This window comes from Phragmites australis, chromosome 7, assembly GCF_958298935.1.
Source record: "Phragmites australis chromosome 7, lpPhrAust1.1, whole genome shotgun sequence".
Classification (NCBI taxonomy): domain Eukaryota; kingdom Viridiplantae; phylum Streptophyta; class Magnoliopsida; order Poales; family Poaceae; genus Phragmites; species Phragmites australis.
In genome coordinates, this window is record NC_084927.1 from 8,520,715 (window position 1) to 8,543,123 (window position 22,409).

Here is a 22,409-nt window from a genome sequence, read left to right on the forward strand (position 1 = left end):
CACGCCGGGGATTTGTTTCTACTTGTTGCACCATATCTTCCTTTTTTTTTAGTTTTTTTGTTGCACCATATCTTCACCTATCAAGGGGTAAGACCTGCACCTTCTTGGGCTTTTGTTTCCAACTACTCTCATCCAAGTTAGGGCAAGAAGCAAAGATCAGGCAGTTAGTAACTCGCTTAACAGTCTATGACTAGAGTCGTTGCCGCTGCCAGTGAAGCTGATGTTTCACTTGCCTGATCTCAAGGTTTAGATCTGTAGGAACAAGAATGACGACTAGAGGAGGTGAATAGACGCCTCAACAAATTTCTTTCAAAATAGATGGTCTTTTCCTATTTCTCACCCAACGCACCTCAAAACGCTCAAGCGAAAGCAAAAAAATTAGAGAGACAAAGCAAGAAGACTACTTCCATGGCAGCATGACTCCACATATGGAATATGAATCATATGTTCCATTCAGGAGCATTCCATGTGTCTTTGTGCACAAAAACTCGTAACTTCCGAAGAAACTAGATAAGATGGACACCGAATAAGGTTATCCTACAAGATGATAGTCTAGTGGTAAGGGGACTTAAGACCCACTCAAATACATGAGTATGTGAGTGTTTAAGCCACTAGCATCAAGAAAACAACCTTGCAAAGGTGAAATATTGCAGCTCAAAGAAAAAGATCACCGGGCAAGAAACCTCTCCAAGTTGATGATCTAGAGGCAAGGATACTCAAGACCCATGAGCATACACTAGTATGTCAGTTTTTATGCCTCTAGCAACCAGAAGAATGATCTCATAAGATGCTGAAATTTCAGCCCAAAAACCAAAACGAAAATCAGAACCGAAAATCAAAAAACTTGCAAACTTGCAAGGGAACCAATAGAGGGAAACTAGAAGGAGGGGAATTCAAGCATATGCAAAAATATAAACTTAATTACTCAAAGAGGTCAGTCCTATTTTAGGCGGATTACAAAGATTTATCTCTCAAAACTCTCATATATTACATAGGCTAAGCACTCATCCTTCTCTTCTCTAAAAACCTAGCTCTAAAGCTCTCAAATGAGTGGCACAAGGAGGCTCAAGTGGTTGGTTCAAAGTTCTCTCTAGCCCTACCCCTCTATTTATAGGCCTAGGAAACTTGACCCTTAAGTTTCCTAGCTTTTCCCCAAAATACTCTTCTCTTGTAGTAAATCCTTGGTGTACTTCGTCTGGTGGACGAATGTACCTTGCTTGCATTGCTTAAATTGCAGCCCAAGGAAGAAGTTGAGCTCACCCATCATCGACATCTCAAATTCCCTACTCATAGTTTCTGCAAACTTGGCCACAAGTGCATGAGAAGAGCCACCAAAAATGATATCATCCACGTAAATCTGGACAAGTAAGAAATCATTGCCATGCCTAAGAGTGAACAAAGTTTTATCAGCTGATCCTATCACATACCCATGCCCTAATAAGAAAGACCTAAGCCTATCATACTAAGTCCTAGGTGCCTGCTTAAGCCCATACAAAGCTTTCTGAAGCTTGTATACTCTGTGTGGGTATTTGGGATGCTCAAAGCCTGGAGGTTGCTTGACATAGACCTCTTTCTCTATGAAGCCATTTAGGAAAGCACTCTTAACATCCATTTGATACAACTTAAAACCTTAGGATGCCGCAAATGCAAGAAGGATTCTAATGGTTTCTAGTCTAGCTACCAGTGCAAATGTTTCTCCAAAGTTTATTCCCTCTACCTGAGTGAAACCCTGAGCCACTAGTCTAGCCTTGTTTCTCACTACAGACCCATCCTCCCCCTGTTTGTTTTTGAAAACCCATTTGGTGCCTATGGTGTGAACATTAGGGGGTGGCTCTACAAGGACCTAGACTTGGTTTCTCTCAAAGTTTTCAAGCTCTTCATGCATGATATTGACCCAACTCGAATCAGATAAAGTATGTCCAACATCATGGGGCTCAAAAGAAGCAACGAATGCAGAATCAGTAAAATGAGCATGCCAAACAGACTTGGACCTCGTTACCCTCTTCTCAAGATCTTCGATCATCATGTGTGGAGGGTGTCACCGCTGAATGTGTAGAGGGGCCTCACGCCTAGAGGTGAACTCCCCCCTCAACCTATGCGGGTGCAGGCTCGAGAGTAGCCGAAGTGGAAGTAGAGGCTGCAGGACCCTCTGCTAGAGTAGAAGAAGCAGGAGCAAGCCCTGGAGCAGGTGTGGTTGAGGGAAGTAGTGGATCATCCTCGTCATCACCGAAAGCTGGAAGATCGCCATCTACAAAGATGCTCTCGCTCATCTCCTGATCACCTGCATACTAAAAGGCAGAACTAGCATAGGGGGTTGTTTCATCAAATGTCACATCACAAGATTCCATAATGGTGTTAGTGTCAAGATTATAAACCCTGTAAGAATTACTATGAAGAGAATACCCTAAGAAAATACCATTGGAAGAACGCGACTCGAACTTGTCAAGATTGCCACGCTTTAGGATGAAGCAACGATAATCGAAAACTCTCAAATGTGAAACCTTCGGCTTCCTCCCAAAGCGCAACTCATAAGAAGTCAAATTTAAGATCGAGCGCAAGAAAATCCAATTAGAGATGTAGCATGCTGTGCTAATGGCCTCAGCCCAAAACTTCCTAGGAGTCCTATGCTCATCGAGCATCGTCCTAGCCATCTCCAACAAAGTCCTGTTCTTTCTCTCAACCATGCCATTCTGCTGAGGAACGTGTGGGGCAGAAAATTGATGTTCAATGCCATGTTCAAGGCAGAAAGCATCAAAGAGATAGTTTTTGAACTCGGTGCCATTATCACTGCGAATTGCTTTCAATGCACCAGGAAGTTCTGTGAACAATCTCAAAGCTAAGCTCCGAAGGTGTGAAAACACTTCATCCTTGCTCACAAGAAAGAAGACCCAAGAGTAGCGAGAGAAATCATCAACAATGACAAGAACATACCACTTCCCACCCGCCGAACGAACCCGAGAAGGACCAACAGTGTCCACATGGAGAAGTTCTCCCGGTCATTCAGTCATCACCAGATTGACTGGTGGGTGAGGAGCGGCAACCATCTTGCCATGCCGACAAGGAGCACACACAAGGTTCTTCTCAAACTTGAGCTTGGGCAATCCTCGGATCAAGCCTAGGGCACTCAAACGAGTAAGCAAATCAAAGCTCATATGCCCTAGTCTCCTATGCCACATCCAAAGCTCAGAAGAAGGTTGAGCAAGTAAACACCGAGAAGAACTAGAAGACTCAGAAAAATTAGCTCCAAAAACTCTCCCAACTCAAAAAATCTTGCAAATTAAAGCGCCAGAAGAATCAAGAACTTGAGAAGTATTGCGTTTGAAACGCACTTCCAAGTCCTCATCTAGCAACTGAGATACAGAGAGAATATTGTATTCCAGATGCTCCACCAAAGCCACATCTTTGAGAGTGAAACTCTCATTCACCCTTATCATACCTTTGGCTTTCACCCTTCCTTTCCGATCATCCCTGAATGTGATGTACTCGTGTCGCTTCACGGGGGTGAGGCTAGAGAACCATGATGAATCTCCGGTCATGTGGTGCAAACAACCAGAGTCGATGAGCCACTTGTTCTCCAGGTCTCCGCCTGCCACTTACACATGAGAAGAATAGAAGGTGGATGGCTCAGTACTGGGGTTAGTCAAAAACCTCCTAGGAATTCAGTACTGGGTCATCCGCCCTGAAGCAGAAACAGTAGGTAACTCAACACCAACACGCTGGGGGCGAGTACCATGATGAGGAAAATGTGGTCAGTCAAAGCGCTGGGATTCAAAGCCTCTTACACGTGGACCAAAACCATATGAGTCATGGTAAAATCCACGCCGGACAACACCTTTAGAAAAAGACTGAAAAGCGCTAGGGACTCGTGAGTGGAAGCGAGAAAAAGACTCATGTACACCAACAGAGGGGCGGTACATATCCCGGGTGCTCCATTCCCACTCACACCGCTCATCTCTCCTACGGCGAAAACAAAACCCAACCAAGTGACCATCTCTCTGGCAATAGGTGCAGTGGTAGCGTCTCTCGGGAACTCGATTGTTGGTCACTCGGGGCTCTCTTACAGGCCCTCACATCTTAGGTTGTGGAGCTCTCTTGGGTTGTGGTGCGGGCTTCTTCTTTGTGGGTTGTGGAATTGGTTTCTTGATGGGTTGTGGTGTGGTATTGATTTTGGACTTCTCAGCATCTAGGGTAGTAGTTATGGTGAACACAGTCTTACTCTCCCCATTGTAAGCTACTCTCTCAAAACCCAATCCAAGAGCTAAACCCACCTTGTCAGCACACATCTTGGTTTTGGCTAAGATCAAATTCATTTTCCCTTTGCCCTCTGAACACTTCTCTACCAGAGAAATGAGATACACATTCTCAGTCAGAAGCTTTTGAACTTGCCCTCTAACCCAGCTGAGTTTGTCCTGAAAGATGGTGCAGGTGGAACAATTCGGCTGCACATCCTTAGAACTTCTAGCACTCTCCAATCTAGACTCTAGCTCCTTCAGACGCCTGTCTTTCAAATCAACATCCTTTGCAAACAAAGGGCAATTTATACAAGCACCTAAGAGAGTAGACCTAGACTTCTCCTCAAGGAGCTTCTTCTCGGCACTCTCAAGCCGATTGGCGACTTGAACATGCACATTACGAAGCTCAGCAAGTTTAGCCATGACAATCAGGCAACTCTCACACTCCTCAACATCCGGCCTAGACCTAAGTAATGCAAGTTCAGCAGAGGTAGATTCATACTTAGGCCTAAGATCTTTCAACTCACGCACAACTTTCTTAAGTAACCTATCCTCGCTAATGAGAGCATCATTTAAGGTATCTACTTGGATGAAAAACTGATCGTAGGAAGGCAATACCTCAGAGGGATCCAGCTCGGGGTCGTTGTCATCATTGTGGTCGTCTACCATGAAGCAGAGGCCGGTGAAGTCCTTAGCCTTCTTCTTGTTCTTTGCTTGTGGTTCATCCTCCTCCTCGTTATCCTCCTCACTAGAAGAAGTGTTGATGTCGCTGAGAGCTGCCACAAATGCACTTGGCCGCCTTCTTGGCCATCTTGTCACGGTTCTTCTTGAAGAAGGGCTTCTTGTTCTTCTTCTTGTGCTTGTTGTAGTCGTGGTTGCCGTCCTCCCTCTTCTTGAGCTTGGGGCAGTCCACCTTGAAGTGGGTAGTGTCACCACACTCAAAGCAGGCACGAGAACCACCCCTCCTCCGGTCTCTGCGGTTATTGTAGAAACGGGTGAACTTCTTCACAATCAGCGCAATGTCCTCATCATCCAGTGCGTCCACCTGCTCCTCTGTAACAGAAACCAAGGAAGATAAAGCAAATCCACTCGATGAAGTGTTAGCACAAGAAAAGCTAGTTGCAGACTGATTGCCACCACCAGATCCGGAAACCAACACCATGTTCTGAGACAAGGGGTTTCCGAGACCGATTCGAGCCGCCTTGGCTATCTCGGTCGACTTGAGCTTGCTGAAGAGCTCATCACAAGTCAACATGTCGTAACTTGGAGACTCTTCAATGCTCGAGATCTTCACTTCTCATATGCTACGGTCAAGAGCATAGAGAAGCTTGATCGCTCTCTCGTGGTTAGAATAGGGCAAAACACCAGTTGATCAAAGATTGCTAACAATCCCATCAAAGCGAGCAAACATCGCATCCAAAGACTCTCCGGGGCCTTGCACAAACATTTGGTATTCTTGGTTGTATGTGCTTTGGTATCTGGCCTTAATCTGATTAGTGCCTTCATGAAAGACACTCATAGTAGACCAGATCTCCCGGGCTATACGGAGGTGTTGAACCCTATCAAACTCATTCCGACTCAGGCTTGTGAACAAAATATTTCTGGCCATTTTGTTGGCCTCATGCTGTTCGATATGAACCTGAGTCGTGCGAGCAGCAGGGATATCATAGTTGGAATCAACTATTTCCCATATTGCACTTCCTTGGCTTAGAAGATAAGCCTCCATGCGCACCTTCTAGTACGAAAAATCACGGCCATCAAATAGGGGAATCTTCCCACTTCTCTCCATGTCGTCTACAGATCACAAAGCCGGTTAAGGTCAATAAGTGATCAAACCGGCTCTGATACCAATTGTAGGAACGAGAATGGCGACTAGAGGGGGGGTGAATAGGCGCCTCAACAAAAATTTTTCGAAATAGATGGCCTTTTTCTATTTCTCACCCAACGCACCTCAAAACGCTCAAGCGGAAGCAAAATAATTAGAGAGAAAAAGTAAGAAAACTACTTCCATGGCAACATGACTCCACAGATGGAATATGAACCATAGGTTCCATTCAGGACCATTCCATGTGTTTTTGTGCACAAAAACTTGCAACTTCCAAAGAAACTAGATAAGATGGACACCGGACAATGTTATCCTCCAAGATAATAGTCTAGTGGCAAGGGGACTCAAGACTCGCTCAAATACATGAGTATGTGAGTGTTTAAATCACTAGCATCAAGAAAAATAACCCTGCAAAGGTGAAATATTGCAGCTCAAAGAAAAAGATCACTGGGCAAGAAACCTCTCCAAGTTGATGATTTAGAGGCAAGGGTACTCAAGACCCATGAGCATACACCCGTATGTGAGTTTTTATGCCTCTAGCAACAAGAAGAATGATCTCACAAGGTGCTGAAATTTCAGCCCAAAAACTAAAACGAAAATCAAAACCGAAAATCGAAAAACTTGGAAACTTGCAAGGGAACCAATAGAGGGAAACTAGAAGGAGGGGAATTCAAGCATATGCAAAAACATAAGCTTAATTACTCAAAGACGTCAGCCCTATTTTAGGCAGATTACAAAGATTTATCTCTCAAAACTCTCATATATTACATAGGCTAAGCACTCATCCTTTTCTCCTCTAAAAACCTAGCTCTAAGGCTCTCAAATGAGTGGCATAAGGGGGCTCAAGTGACTGGTTCAAAGCTCTCTCTAGCCCTACCCCTCTATTTATAGGCCTAGAAAATTTGACCCTTAAGTTTCCTAGCTTTTCCCCAAAATACCTCTCTCTTGTAGTGCACTCCTACCTACCACCGAGGGTATTTTGGTCTATTTTCTTCTCCATTCATCGGACGGCCACAGTGCCTTCTCGACTTAGCTTTGTCTCGACGCAAGCTTCGCGATGGTGCCACATACTCCTCCGGTCATCTCACCGTTTTGAGGCCAAACCGCGAAACCGCCTGCACGCTTCTCAAAGCGTGACTCACCGCATTGCTTACACCTTAAGCAAGCGCTTCGATATCGATACGTGTACTCCGTCATGCGATCCTGACCGCCGGTAAGTCTCTCTCGCTCCCGACCCCTCGGGCCGCCTTGTCACTTGCACCGGTATCCCCTTCGCTTGACTTTGTCAACACGCCGTCTCCATCCGCCTTCAATGCTTTGCTTGACCTCCACGTGTTCAGCTAGGATCACCCTTGACTCCGCCCGGCCTCCTTGATCGTCTGGCACGAAGCACTCCGCTTGGCCCCGATCATCCCGTCGTCGACCGCCAAGTTGCATCCATCACCTGCACACCATGAGACAAGCAAACACATATCTCCAACTCCAATTCCAATTAGTCCATAATCAATATGCTCAAATAAAATCTTAAATCAATTCGAATCACATCAAAGCTCATGCAAAACCGAAGATCATCAAACCAAATAAATGACAATATCAATCACTCATCACAAGAAAACCAAGGCACATTTTAACTTGGTTTCTCAAGATCCTATTTGTTTTAGTTTCTACTGGCTTATGCTGGTCAAAAACTAGAAGATGAAACAAATAGTTTTGAAGTGCAATTGTGATTTTGTCCTCTTTTTTTGACTCTGTGATTTTGCCCCTCTTTTTTCAGAATGAAGGTGCCATTTGCCCCTAGTTTTAACTCCCGTTAGAGGCAAGCCGATTAAAATAATTTAAATAAAGAAAAAAATAGTTGAAAAAATGACTGTAGTGCCCTTCCTCCCTCCCTTCTCGGAGGCCTGAAGGGATAAGGACGGGTTGGTTCATGCATGCGTGTGGAGGTCGGAGAGAGAGGGAGAAGAGAGGGAGGTGGAGACTGGAGAGAGGGGCGACTGGGAACGGAGGGAGGCTGGCCGGGGCAAGGAGCCAGAGGGGAGGCTGGAGAAAGGAGGACGTCGGCCGGAGGGAAGGGGGCCACCGGAGATGGGGGCCCACCAGCGACGTGCACACATAGGGAAGAAAGGACACAGGCTGGGGCAGGAGCTCGGCGGCGGTGTTCTCGGCCGAGCGCGGCAGTGCAAGCCGGTCACCTAGAGGAGTGGCAATGCGGGCCGGATGAGGAGGGCCTCCGGCGCTGGCCTCTTGCATGCGCGCGCATGAGGGAGGCGACAACTAGTAGGCCAGAGCGACGCAGTAGGAGGCGGCGCAATGCGGGACGGTCTTGATGGGGAGAAGAGCGTAGAGGGGCTACGGGCGAAGCTGCCGTGCGGAGGAAGACGGAGGCGCAGCGGCGCGGTCATGGTGGTGAAGGGCGCATGGCGGCGGCATGCTCAGTTGCAGCGCACGCGGGATGGACATCATGTACGTGGGTGGTGGCGGCCTCGGCCGAGCGACTAGTAGCGCGGGTCGGCTGCGCTGGAGGCTGCGTGAGGAGGAGTGGCCCGGCGGCGCGGGTGGTCTGTGCCATGGCGTGCTTGCAGCGGAGCACGAGGCGGTGCATGGGAAAAGGGAGAGAGAGGAGCAGAGGAGAGAGGAAGAGGCTCACCGTGGTGTTGGGCGAGATGGTGGCGGCCGGAGGTGGTTGAGCACAGCGAGTCTTGGGTGAACGGTGCTTCGGCAATGGTGGCGGATGAAAGCTCCGTTGCAGCGTGCGCATATGGTTGAAAGGTGTGAGGAGAAGCTCTCTTGCAGGTGGAGAAACAAGCAGAGGGGCGTGAGATGGCTGGTGTGGCTGTTCTGTTTTTGGAGAGGGAGCAGAGGACGGCGCCATTGCCGCTGCTGCGTTTGTGATGCTGTGTTTGCCGTGGTGTGTTCGGTTGTGGATGCCTGTGTGTATGGTTGTGTATGTGCAGGTGAAGGGAGAGGAGGGAGGAGCTGGTGGTGTGAACGGAGAGGAGAATGTTGGCAGTTCTCTGATGATGAACAGTAGCCAGCAGAGAGGAGGAAGGATGGACTTATCTACCTCTGTGTGAGAGTGTGAGAGATGAGAGAGTGAGAAAACATTTGGATGTTGATTCAAGTTGTGCCAAAATTTTGTCAAAATTTTCAAAATTCGGTCAGGTTTATATATACAAATTCGATCAAATTTTGCTGTCAAAATTCTTTCGAAATCTGTCAAAATGATGGATGTTAAAATATGAGCAAAATCACAAAGTACTTAGAAAAATAGGGACAATGGTGCAAGAATATACATGTCTTTTTATAACTGAATTCACACCGTTAAGTGCTCTCTTAACGGAATAAGGGCAAGTGCAAGTTTCAGTCTGAAAAAAAAGGGGCAAAATCACAAAGTCAAAAAAAAAAGGACAAAATCACAATTGCACTTCAAAACAGGGGTACGAACACAATTGCCCAATGACTTTTAGTGGTTCCATCTATATATGATAATTAGATACATTGAACATACTTATAATTTGACAAAGTGTTGATCAAAGTATACAAAGTTTGAAATTTTCAAATACACTCATGCCAGATATAATTGGACAATAAGATATGTGACGAGTCACTCAATTCACAGACGATGCTTGAAGATATTGAAACCACAACATCATTCAGCGTCTTATTTTGGTATAGAACAAACGTAATCCTTCTTTATCTGGTTCAATATCACTATAACTTCGCTCATCGTCAACCTTTCGTCAGGTATGTCACTCGAGCATAGCAAACCCAACTCAAACATTGGCACAAGAAAATTGTCCACGCAACTAGAGAGATCTTGTAGTAAACGCTGATCCACAATATCAATAAGACTTTTTGGAAATGCTTGATTCACCCACTGCCTGAGGCTTAGTTCACCGACAAACATTGAATCTGTCGGCTTCTTTCCAGTGAATACTTCAAGAAGCATGATCCCATAGCTGAAGACATCACTCTTTATTGTTGCTTTTCCATTGGATCCGTACTCTGGTAACAACATACAGAAAGAGATCGAGTTAATTAATTAAAACAATAGATGTCTTAAAAAGATAAAGATCGAGAGCAGTGTGACTCCGAGTACCTGGTGCCATATACCCTATTGTTCCTGGCATGCTCACAGAAGCTGCAGAGTTTTCATCACCATATAATAGCTTCGCAATACCGAAGTCTGCCACATGTGGTGTCATGTTTTCATCCAATAGAATATTGCTCGGCTTTAAGTCACAGTGCAAGACTACCTCGCAGTGCTGACAGTGTAGATACTCCATTGCTATTGACACATCCAACAGAATGTCCAACCTCTTCAGCAATCCCAAACACTGCCTACTTTCAGTATGCAAATATGTTTCCAAGCTACCATTCGGCATGTACGGAAGAACCAACGCTTTAAATTCCATGTTTGAACAAGTTGTGAGTATCCTTATCAAATTGCGGTGTCGAGCCATGCGCAACACACGGCACTCAGCATCAAAGCTTCTAATAGCCTGTTCCAGCTGCATGTTTAAAACTTTTATTGCAACCACCAAGCCATCACTTAGTTGGCCCTTATAAACTTTACCAAAGCTTCCAGCACCCAGCAGGTTGGTTTCACTGAAATTACAAGTGGCGCGAACAATCTCATGGTATGAGACTAACCGGTTATGGTTGTTCATGTCAACCATGCCAGTCGAAACTGCCATATTTTGATTCTTCAGTTTCTTCCTTATTATCATGTATAGACAGGTAACTACAGTTCCAACTGATATGATGATACCAAGGATCAAGAATTTTAGGATGCGTCTATTATTAGCTGAGTGATAGTTGCTTCGGCACGGGAGAAATCCTAACCGGGAGACACCACACAGAGCTGAATTCCCTATCAATGATTGAAGAGTAATGTTTGTGAAGACGCCTCCTCCTGGTATCTGACCATGTAGTTTATTGAATGACAAGTTCAAACATGTGAGGTCTGTAAATTTTGCCAAGTACCCTGGGATGGTACTGTAGAGATCATTGTAGGATAGATCCAGTGATTTTAAGCTGGTTAGATTGCCAAAAGAATCCGGAATTGAACCATTGAGTGAATTGTGTGATAGATTTAGGTCGGTAAGTGTTCTCAGTTGTCCAAAGGAACTTGGGAGGCTACCAAGGAAGTTGTTGCTAGAGAGATCTATGCTGATTATTTGTTGCAACATACCTATTCCATCTGGCAATGCACCGTTCAAGGAGTTTTGATACAGGTCGAGCTGTGCAACGCTCTCAAGGTGGAATAAGCTTACTGGTATAGTCGATGATAACAGGTTTTGAGATAGATCAAGGTATACTAAATTGGAGAGGTTGCCAAGCTCATCTGGTATGGAGCCAGAGAGTTGATTGTCAAGAAGGATCAGTCGCTCAAGGTTCCCTAGCACACCAAGCTGTGCTGGAATGGGTCCAGACAAGCGGTTGCCATAGAGGTACATGAAAACGAGCTTGTCCATCATCATGATCGATTTTGGAATTGGGCTACTCAGTTGGTTTTCTGAGAAGTCTATCCAAGTGAGACTGCTTAAATTTGATATGGTAGCAGGAAGTTCACCGGTTAAATTGTTTCTATCTGCAAAGAAAAGTTTCAGCGCACTAGAGAGATTTCCAATGAAGTTAGGGATTCTTCCAGTGAAATGGTTCAACCCAATGTCAAGTTGGTAGAGTTGTCTACAGTTCGAAAGACTGGCCAGGAAGTTGAGATTCCCTTCAAGATGGTTCCCAGATAGAATAACAGATAGAAGATTTCCTGTGCTACCAAGTGTCATTGGCACAAAACCAGTCAAAAGATTTCCATCCAAAAGTAGAAAAGATAATTCAGACAAGTTACTAGCAAATGATGGAAATGATCCAGTCAATTGATTGTGTGAGAGTGACAATACCGTGAGCTGACTTAGTTGTCCAAATTCTCGTGGAATCCCTCCCGTTAAATTGCCGAATGACAGGTCCAGTTGGACGAGATTGGTTAAATTGCTCAGAACAGCTGGGACTGGGCCATCAAGGTTATTGGCACCTAAATATATCAATGCGAGCTCTGGCAGTTTGGCCAGCCATGTAGGCACTCTACCCTCAAAAGAATTCGACGACAGAGAAAGTACTTCGAGGTATTGGCATTCAGCAAGCCCCAGTGGAATCTTACCCGTGAAACGGTTCGAAGAGAGGGCGATGATTTCAAGCATGGGGAGGCTAAAGCTTTTGTTGCTAGGGATAGGCCCCGTCAGATTGTTACCCCCAAGATACAGCAGTTGCAGCGTAGACATGTTGAAGATGGCTTGAGGCACCGACCCGGAGAGTTGGTTCGCCTGCAAGCCAAGAGATTGGAGCACGGGCAGAGAGCCAATACAGCGTGGTATCATCCCTGACAAGCTGTTGTTGTCAAGGTTGAGGTAGGTTAACCCAAGGAAAAATTTATCGATAAAATTTTTTTATCGGAGGTTAGCGGTAAACAGGATTATCGGATTTATCGGAATTCTATCGGCGATAGACAAAATATTTCGGACAAAATTTAAAAAAAAGCTTAATTTATCTAGAAAATCACATAGATTGCATCCAAATTATTTGACTAAATAATAACATATAAATAAATTAGGATTGAAGGGGTGGTCCAGCGGCCTGCGGGCCGACGTTTTCTTGCTCGCGTGTTGGATTCGGAAATCAAAAGATGCCAAATTCAAAAATTACCGATATTTTTGGCCGATAAGTAAATTTACCGGCCCTCGCCGGCAAACAGGATTATCGGGTTTATCGATTTTTTTTCGGCGATAATTTTTTCACTGGGTTAACCACGGTGTGCTGTTGAATAGATCTGTAGGTATTGAACCATTCAATGAATTTTTTTGGAAGTTAATGTACCTAAGATTGCGTAAACCCTGTAGCTCTTCTGGGATTTGCCCGGAGATGCTGTTATTCGACAATACAAGAAATTGGAGGCTGGTGAGGTTTCCCATGGTAGGGGGGATGACACCTGATAGAGCGTTGTTACGAAGACCAAGGTACCTAAGCCGATGGAGCCTCCCAAGCTCAGGTGGGATGATGCCTGTAAGGCCTGTGTTTGTTAGGTTGAGGACGACGAGGAAAGAGAGGTTACCGAGGTGAGGAGCAACATCACCATGGAGAGGCATGTCCGGCAGCACCAGGGTAGCAACTCGCTGCCGGTGGCGGTGACTACACGAGACGCCAAGCCATTGGCAGAAAGACGTTTTGGTTGTCCAGTTGGTGCCGAGGATGTCGAGTGGATCAGAGAGACGAGCCTTGAAAGCGAGTAGCGCGGAGAGGTCGGTGTTGCTTCCACTACCACTTCCAATGGAAGAAGTAACAGCAGTACACGCCGGCAGCCGGAATACTGAGAGCGCTATGATAATAATGGGAATGCATGCGATTGGGAGTGCCATTGCTCGGTGCTAGCTAGGCGTGACCGGAGTGTGAAATGAAAGTATACAAGAGCAAAGCATTACCTTATATACAAATAAAGGACTATGCTAAACTATGGCCGGCTTGAGTATGGTGTGTGAGAGTTGTGTGCGTCATCAGTTGTATCCTATGAAGAAGCATCTCGAACCAAATGTGAATGCACACAGGTTTTTCTATCTTGAGTCACATGCGTGCATAGACTAATTACCTTTTTATCATAGCAATTAGAAGATGTTAGGCACAAGGAGATTTTTTGGGAGGCAGCTGCCTAGTTTGATCCCATCACCTGAGTACACATCCGTAGGAAAACTCCAGCAGCTTCTTTTCTGATCCAACCGTGCCCTGACTATTGACGCATACACACAGCACAACTTTTTTTCTTCCATCCCCAAACCCCATCTTATCTCCTGCAGGCACACAAGAGATTCTCTTCCCTGCTACTGTGCAGGAAACTAAGGACTAGAGCACGCCGGGGATTTCTTTCTACTTGTTGCACCATATCTTCCTCTTTTTTTTTAGTTTTTTGTTGCACCATATCTTCACCTATCAAGGGGTAAGACCTGCACCTTCTTGGGCTTTTGTTTCCAACTACTCTCATCCAAGTTAGGGCAAGAAGCAAAGATCAGGCAGTTAGTAACTCGCTTAACAGTCTATGACTAGAGTCGTTGCCGCTGCCGGTGAAGCTGATGTTTCACTTGCCTAATCTCCAGGTTTAGATCTGTAGGAACGAGAATGACGACTAGAGGGGGGTAAATAGGCGCCTCAACAAATTTTTTTCGAAATAGATGGTCTTTTTCTATTTCTCACCCAACGCACCTCAAAATGCTCAAGCGGAAGCAAAAGAATTAGAGAGACAAAGCAAGAAGACTACTTCTATGGCAGCATGACTCCACAGATGTAATATGAACCATATGTTCCATTCAGGAGCATTCCATGTGTCTTTGTGCATAAAAACTCGCAACTTCCAAAGAAACTAGATAAGATGGACACCGGATAAAGTTATCCTACAAGATGATAGTCTAGTGGCAAGGGGACTCAAGACCCGCTCAAATACATGAGTATGTGAGTGTTTAAGCCACTAGCATCAAGAAAACAACCCTGCAAAGGTGAAATATTGCAGCTCAAAGAAAAAGATCACCGGGCAAGAAACCTCTCCAAGTTGATGATCTAGAGGTAAGAATACTCAAGACCCATGAGCATACACTCGTATGTGAGTTTTTATGCCTCTAGCAATAAGAAGAATGATCTCACAAGATGCTGAAATTTCAGCCCAAAAACCAAAACAAAAATCAGAACCGAAAATCGAAAAACTTGCAAACTTGCAAGGGAACTAATAGAAGAAAACTAGAAGGAGGGGAATTCAAGCATATACAAAAATATAAACTTAATTACTCAAAGAGGTCAGCCCTATTTTAGGCGGATTATAAAGATTTATCTCTCAAAACTCTCACATATTACATAGGCTAAGCACTCATCCTTCTCTCCTCTAAAAACCTAGCTCTAAGGCTCTCAAATGAGTGGCACAAGGGGGCTCAAGTGGCTGGTTCAAAGCTCTCTCTAGTCCTACCCCTCTATTTATAGGCCTAGAAAATTTGGCCCTTAAGTTTCCTAGCTTTTCCCCAAAATACTCCTCTCTTGTAGTGCACGCCTACTACCACCGAGGGTATTTTGGTCTATTTTCTTCTCCATTCATCGGATGGCCGCAGCGCCTTCTCGACTTAGCATCGTCTCGACGCAAGCTTCGCGATGGTGCCACATAAGTCCTCCCACGGTTTTGAGGCCAAACAGCGAAACCGCCTGCACGCTTCTCAAAGCGTGACTCACCGCATTGCTTACACCTTAAGCAAGCGCTTTGATATCGACGCGTGTACTCCGTCATGCGATCCTGACCGCCGGTAAGTCTCTCCCGCTCCAGATCCCTCGGGCCGCCTTGTCACTTGCACCGGCATCCCCTTCGCTTGACTTTGTCAACACGCCGTCTCCATCCGCCTTCAATGCTTTGCTTGACCTCCACGTGTTCAGCTAGGATCACCCTTGACTCCGCCCGGCCTCCTTGATTGTCTGACACCAAGCACTCCGTTTGACCTCGATCATCCCGCCGTTGACCGCCAAGTTGCATCCATCACTTGCACACCATAAGACAAGCAAACACATATCTCCAACTCCAATTCCAATTAGTCCATAATCAATATGCTCAAATGAAATCTTAAATCAATTTGAATCACATCAAAGCTCATGCAAAACCGAAGATCATCAAACCAAATAAATGATAATGTCAATCACTCATCACAAGAAAACCACGGCACATTTTAACTTGGTTTCTCAAGATCCTATTTGTTTTAGTTTCTACTGTTTTATGCTGGTCAAAAACCAAAAGATGAAACAAACAGACTATGCAAAAGATGTGCAAATGAAATGCAAGTCTACAAAGCTTCACATATAGATCACAAAGCACTTGCAAGAACTAGAGATATCAAAGCACTATGAGAAGTAAATAATATAACTCAAAGGCGCACAAAGTCTCGAAGTGAGTTCATGTCACAAGCACCGGGAGTGAAGCAAGTTTTGATCATGTTGTTCAATTATTCAAAAGATATCACCACAAAAGCATCCACAGTTTCATGATCAGTGCAAAGATTAGAGAAACTAGTGTTATATCAAGTTCAAACTAGGCAACCAAGTTCAACTCGACGGGCTATGCAAACACCCACATATCAATCCAAGCCTTAGTTTGACAATATGAAAAAGAACATTCTTAGCACATTAAAAAGCACAAGTTAACTTTCTCATTGATCATTTAACTATCCTCAAGTGAGTTTTACGCAACCATGGGTTCACTTCTTTAGCAAACCACATGAAGCCTTAAGCCACCGTATTGGATTCAATTTTAGCTCAAAACTTGATCATTCATTTTATTAACTCAACATAGAATTTCAAGATGTGCAATTTTTCACAAAGCCAAAACAAGTTGTGCATTTGCGACACAAAAGAGCACATGCTCTCCCAAGGGTTAATCATAGGCTAAACATTTACATAGACAAAGGTCAAAGACCCCCAATCCGCTGAACTGATCAAAGTGGCCTAGCACAAGCTTTTCACAAAACTAGCCCTAATTTAAGCACTGATTAAGCTAAAGCAAATACTCAAGGGTGACAAGAGATCATATTCATATTTCAAGTTTATTCTTTAGAAAAGACAAGCCTGCTCAACAGATTCTATGCCATGTTTCTGTAAGAGACTAAATTTGCACAAATTGTTATACATCTACTACACTTAGCACAAATTCACAACTAGTACAAGAAAGTGCAAAGAACATATAAGTGAAGCTTGCTAACATGATTATATTACAAAATGCTATGCAATCCAAATGCAATAAAAGTAAGATAGAGTATGTACAAAGACAACTCCTCCTCACACAATGTCATAGGGATGACACACACCAAGCTCTCCCCTCAAAAAGGCAAATCTTGTTGCATCTAGAGGCTTGGTAAAGATATCGGCTAACTGATGTTGGGTATCTATGTAGCTCAACTCAATGTCTCCTTTCTCATTATAGTCTCTCAGAAAGTGGAATCTCACATCTCAAGGTTTAGATCTGTAGGAACGAGAATGACGACTAGAGGGGGGTGAATAGGCGCCTCAACAAATTTCTTTCGAAATAGATGGTCTTTTCCTATTTCTCACCCAACGCACCTCAAAACGTTCAAGCGGAAGCAAAAGAATTAGAGAGACAAAGCAAGAAGACTACTTCTATGGCAGCATGACTCCACAGATGGAATATGAACCATATGTTCCATTCAGGACCATTCCATGTGTCTTTGTGCAAAAAACTCGCAACTTCCAAAGAAACTAGATAAGATGCTAAACAAGGTATGAAGTATAAGACATGTGAGTCAATGCAATACTAAACGATCTAAACGAAATCTAGAAAATAACAGCCATCCGGAGTATCCGGATTGGTTCGGAGTGTCCGAGTTCAGACCCTCCGGGTGAACGTTCGGAAGAGGCGCTTTGTTACAGCCTTTTGTTGGCCCGACCCAGAGTATCCCGGTGAATCTGGAATATCCGGGTTCCGGAGCCTCCGGCCTCGTCACCGAAGTAACCTGAGCACAATATTAACTTAATTTGCTGAAAGTATTAACTTAATTGCAGACAATATCTGCCATTTGTACTTCCCAGTCAGGAATGTTCCATCTAGGCATATGATGGGTCGGCAATATCGAAATTCTTTGATAGTTGCAACGAATGCAAAGAAAGCACGCAGCAACACTCTTTTTCCGCTGTACTCCACATCAGTAGAGGGGTAATGCTTGATATCATAGTAGCTGCCTGGGTTTCTTCCACAAATTATGGCTAATTGACGAGGTAGATTGTGATATAAATCTTCATATGTTCCGAACCTCATCTCAATAGTCTTTTTTTTGGCCCTCCATGCCTTCGCATAGTTTATTGTGTACTGAAACCTTTGCTCAATAGCACGGATTATTGATCGTGGCTCATACCTTAGGTTGTCCATAATCTCCATGTATATAACATTTGCAATAAAAGCAGAAGATAGGTTCCGGTGGGCGAAATCTATTTCCTCAATGTGACAATTATGTTCCTTAACTATTGAGCACTGCTAATAGTCTACCCATTTCCCTCTGAATGCGTGCACCCGCCAAGGTCATTGCGGCACCAAACACTTCACATCGTACTCCCTTTTATTGGATTTAACAACCTTAAATTGCCTCCGAAGAGACAACGATCAGAATTTCACTGCATCAATAACTGCCTCTTTTGTAGGGTACATAACACCATGTGACACCTCGTTCTTATGGTACTTCCACGTTGTCCGGTCAGCCTCGCTAACCACCAGCTTCGAAAATTCATGATCCCTCCACTCTGCAAGAACTGGAGCATTACGCTCCTCGTTAGACGAATCCCCATCGGCAAGGCCTTCCTCCAACTCTTCATCCTCCAAATCCATATCTTCAATGATGCTAGGGATGTACTCCCCTTCATCAGCTACACCCATCGATTGCAGCTCAGGAATATCACCAACATCCTCCCTGGACCCGACATTAGCCGCCTCTGATTCATCTTCCACTGCCTCATTTGGTCCTGCTACTGCTTCCGCAGAGTTCACCTCAGTTTGATCTTTCAGGTACGCCTCAGCTAACAAAACAAGTGGCCGGTCACGTTCACAACATATATCTATATACTGTCTCCAAGTTGATGTGGCTTCGATGGGAACAAGCTCACTAAAATATCCATGACTAGCACAGCTGAGGACAACTTTCAATTTCAGCTCATGTTGTTGCGGATCCAGTTGGAAAAACCGCATGAGCCATTTGCACACACCCACAATGGTCCTCTCATTAGCTTTACTAAGACCCTTCATGACATGACGAAATCCAGACAGATCTATACTGTTAGGACCGTACCTAATTTCATCCTCACCATAATATATCTGAAAAATTAATTTATCTGCCATCCTGAAAACACCCGCAAACATAACCAATGTTAAGACAATAAACTATATTCCTAATTATCGAATAAAATTATTTCTAAATGCTACATCCTAAAAGCAAATAATTGTTACAAATTTGGAAGGACTTGGACTAACACAATTATACCTTATCATCGCAGAACGATAAAAGATAGTATCTGTCCGCAGTTTGGAGTTTCTTTTTTCGATCTGAGGTGAGATTTATTAGCCCACGAAAGGGGTACGGCTAGCGCTAACAAGGTGCGCGATTACAAGGAGCCCCCTTGTTTCCTTAACCCGCTGAATTTGTATCCAGAAATTTCTCATCCATATATCAGTTCTATAAATTGGACGTCTCTTTTTTTAATTGTCATGCATTACGTTAGATTATGCACAGAAAACGTAGTCCATCAAGAGAACAACTGACAAAGGTAAGAAGGTAAATTCACTATGACGCTCTCCATAAAATAAATTCTTGTTTTTTCTGGCCTTCACCAAAAGTAGTACGGAAATCATCTAGTCCGAAGCCAGAAACCGCCCATCGCACACCCAGGGCGCAACTAGCTCGGGACGACAGGGAGGCGCCGACACCTGAGAGGAGAGAGAAAAGATTTCAGATTTGGACCCCGAGGGCGGCGATGACTGGGCGAAACGTCCTTTGAATCGAGCGAGCAGGCCGATTGGGCCGAGCTCGGGGTCGAATTGGGGCGATGAGATATCTACACGGGCCGACCTGAACGGCTGAGGGGGTGTGCGATCTGTGGCTAGGGATACACGGCCCCGGACAGCCCCCCATAGTAATCCAAGCTTTTTTTTGCGAGCAATCAAAGCTAAATTACGGACAAATTAATAGCCATAAGTTGTCAAGAACTAGACATTGATCCTGTTGAACATGCTTAAAAATGATAAAGTCAAAACAAGCCAGTTTGCTCCAATGGATTTTTGGTCTATTCATGTGCGAAGATAGAATGAGTGACTGATAAACAATGCAGACAAATTAGCAAACCAATCCAGACATGAAATTTCTAGGTTCCAAACAGACCTTTGACTCCTTTTCCGTTTCCCGAATTGTGCTACACTTGACTTTCTAATCTGGAAGCGTTGTGATACAGCTACATCGATCTTCGACAGCACCTACAAAGTTAGGAAGAGGATACGGGACTCGCTCAAGTAACCAAAAAGAAGGTGAAAAAAAGAGTAGCTTCTGCCCTTGAAATAGTTATCATGGAGCTGCATCTACCACTGCACCTAGGAAGGGAGAGCAGTATCAAGAACACCATGCATGCATGGAGAGAGAAGTTCCAGCACCTCTTTCTCTACCCTCCCTGTAGCTAGGTGCAGGTGCATGTGCAGCTCCATCACATCACCATTGCTCTGTATGATGAATATTTCACGTTATTCAAAGGAAAACTAAATGCACTTAGCTGGCCCTTGTTGCTTTACATGCAAATTAACCAGCAATGCACGTCCACACCTTATATAGCCTTTTGGACAAACAATGTGTCATTAATAAAAGGAGTTCGATCGGCCTATTGCTTCGCAAGGATATGCATGGTGCATCTCGCACGTGGCCCATCGCCACGCTTCACATGGTACTTGCAGGCCGGGCCAACGGCATGACGACACGTGCTGTTTCACACGTGGCAAGCACCTGCGACGCACGAGGCACTGGGTAGGGTTGATGGAGCCACCGGAGCTACATGCATCGCATCATGTAGCTAAAGATTCGCGCGTCACTGCTTTTCTCACTGCAGACGACGTAGACTTAGCTGAATAGGGCAGGTTTGGTTCATATCTAGTCACGATTAATCTAAGCTAAGTGTGATTTATTATAAAAAGTATATCTTAATAAATTCTTAATCCGCATATGTGACAAAGTGTGTGTCAGAGAGCTAATAAATTATGATTTATCATAGTTGTGGCACACTATGTAAAAAATACCATGAGTAACGGGTCTCGTACCTATCACTCCGAACGTATTACTGATGACTAGTCATAAATAATAGGTTATAACTGTGACCCGTCACTTATGACCGATGAACGGTTTTCGCGCTTTTTGGACATGAAAAAAGTTTAAAAAAAATTCCAACCGTGCAACCCAACTCAATGCTATCACCACTCGCCAAGTGTCCCTTGCAATTTTTTACACTATTTTCATACTTTGCGTTCTGTGGAAATCAAACTCGCGACCTACCCACGCCCACGTAGCAGCCTTACCACCTCACCCTCGCGTTCGTCCTGAAGGAAGCCAGATAAATATCCTTTTAACATTTTTATCGAAGATCATAACTGACAGGTCATAACTGTGACCCATCACTTATCAAGTCCTAAGTGACTAATATTCATTGTACAATAGACACTATGACCCATCACTAATGTTCATTGTACAATAGACACACAAACCAGTTGATCCAGAATGCCTTCAATAAAACTGGCATAACTTTTGCATACAGACTCTGAATTTGACATTTTTTATTTTACAGGCATCTACAGAAAAAGTTACATCCGTTTGGTAAATTTTTCGAGGCAAAAACGGCCTGAAAGATTGAGTTCTTGCCTCCGAAAGTTTCGGCATCGTTTTTTAAATATATGTTTGTGTCCGTAGCCACCACTCCTTACATCAAAATTGAGCAGAAGTGTACAATGGTTCTATTCTAGTGCTGCTGAAGTTAGAAAAAAATAAGATAAAAATAAAATTAAAAAATATTTCACTTGGAATTCAAGATATTTCACTTCAAGCAAGATATTAAAAGCAAATCCAATGGAGAATTAACACTTTTAACTCAAGATTTATTTCTTCTAAGGATGCAGTGAAGAAATCTGATTTAGTTTACTAAAATTTCATATATATTTTGTTAGGATGCAAGATACAATACACAGTATTTCGTTATCATCTGAGGTTCTTCCATGTCCATGGTTTCATAGGACTCTTTGTGATTGTTTGGTCATCTGCATTTCCATTTCTATTGTCTTTTCAATTGACTTCATCGTTTAAAGCTCCATTTCCTTTGTTCATTCTGCAAATGCCAATATGGTTTCTCATGTGATTCCTAACACTCACACAATTTTATATACAATTGAAAATGATTGTTTGGGTTGTGATCGTCACTTATGTTCAAGGTTCAAGAATTTAGTGGATGACTAGGTAAACTTTTGGTTTAGGTGAATCCATAATCCAATGCCATACAAATTACAGCACAGTACCTCACTAGTACAATTTAGTGGACCATACATCCAACACAGGAAGCATTGTGATTGGGGATGGCAGGAAGAATGTTGAGGATATTCCTTTGATCTGAGGATCAAGGTGAGGCTAATCATCGATAATTTTTTCATCCAACATAGAAGAGTGTATAATTATCATCCATCAAAATTTTAGCATAGTGATTGATGTTTCATTATTTTCTTGATATAGAACTTAAATTTGGGAAATGTTAGACATTTTTATGGT

The 22,409-nt window shown here is 43.9% G+C and overlaps 2 protein-coding genes across 3 annotated transcripts; both read right to left on the reverse strand.

Annotated features, from left to right (window-relative positions):
• Window positions 1–9,523: 9,523 nt before the first annotated feature.
• Window positions 9,524–13,484, reverse strand: LOC133923951 (probable LRR receptor-like serine/threonine-protein kinase At3g47570). Its single transcript, XM_062369272.1, has 3 exons — window positions 12,931–13,484; window positions 10,157–12,444; window positions 9,524–10,062 (listed from the first exon to the last, which is right to left on the reverse strand). Exons 1-3 carry the CDS (start codon window positions 13,467–13,469, stop codon window positions 9,719–9,721), a joined length of 3,171 nt encoding a protein of 1,056 aa, XP_062225256.1. The 5' UTR covers window positions 13,470–13,484; the 3' UTR covers window positions 9,524–9,718.
• Window positions 13,485–14,859: 1,375 nt separating this feature from the next.
• LOC133923952 (uncharacterized) lies at window positions 14,860–20,440 on the reverse strand. 2 transcript variants are annotated; one of them, XM_062369273.1, is made up of 2 exons: window positions 20,001–20,440; window positions 14,860–18,965 (listed from the first exon to the last, which is right to left on the reverse strand). In XM_062369273.1, exon 2 carries the CDS (start codon window positions 18,962–18,964, stop codon window positions 18,236–18,238), a length of 729 nt encoding a protein of 242 aa, XP_062225257.1. In that variant the 5' UTR covers window position 18,965; window positions 20,001–20,440; the 3' UTR covers window positions 14,860–18,235. The 2 variants fall into 2 exon arrangements, 1 of the variants encoding a protein (XP_062225257.1); XR_009910694.1 differs by lacking the exon at window positions 14,860–18,965 and adding an exon at window positions 18,972–19,549.
• Window positions 20,441–22,409: the final 1,969 nt, after the last annotated feature.

Bases quoted from the DNA above. Each gene is read 5' to 3' on its own strand.
- LOC133923951 (XM_062369272.1), bottom strand. From the start codon at position 13,469: ATGGCACTCCCAATCGCATGCATTCCCATTATTATCATAGCGCTCTCA. The intron at 12,445-12,930 runs GTACATTAACTT...TGACAACAACAG, and splicing joins CAGGGTTTACGCAATCTTAG to CTTGTCAGGGATGATACCAC. The intron at 10,063-10,156 runs GTACTCGGAGTC...TGTTGTTACCAG, and splicing joins AATAGGGTATATGGCACCAG to AGTACGGATCCAATGGAAAA.
- LOC133923952 (XM_062369273.1), bottom strand. From the start codon at position 18,964: ATGGCAGATAAATTAATTTTTCAGATATATTATGGTGAGGATGAAATT.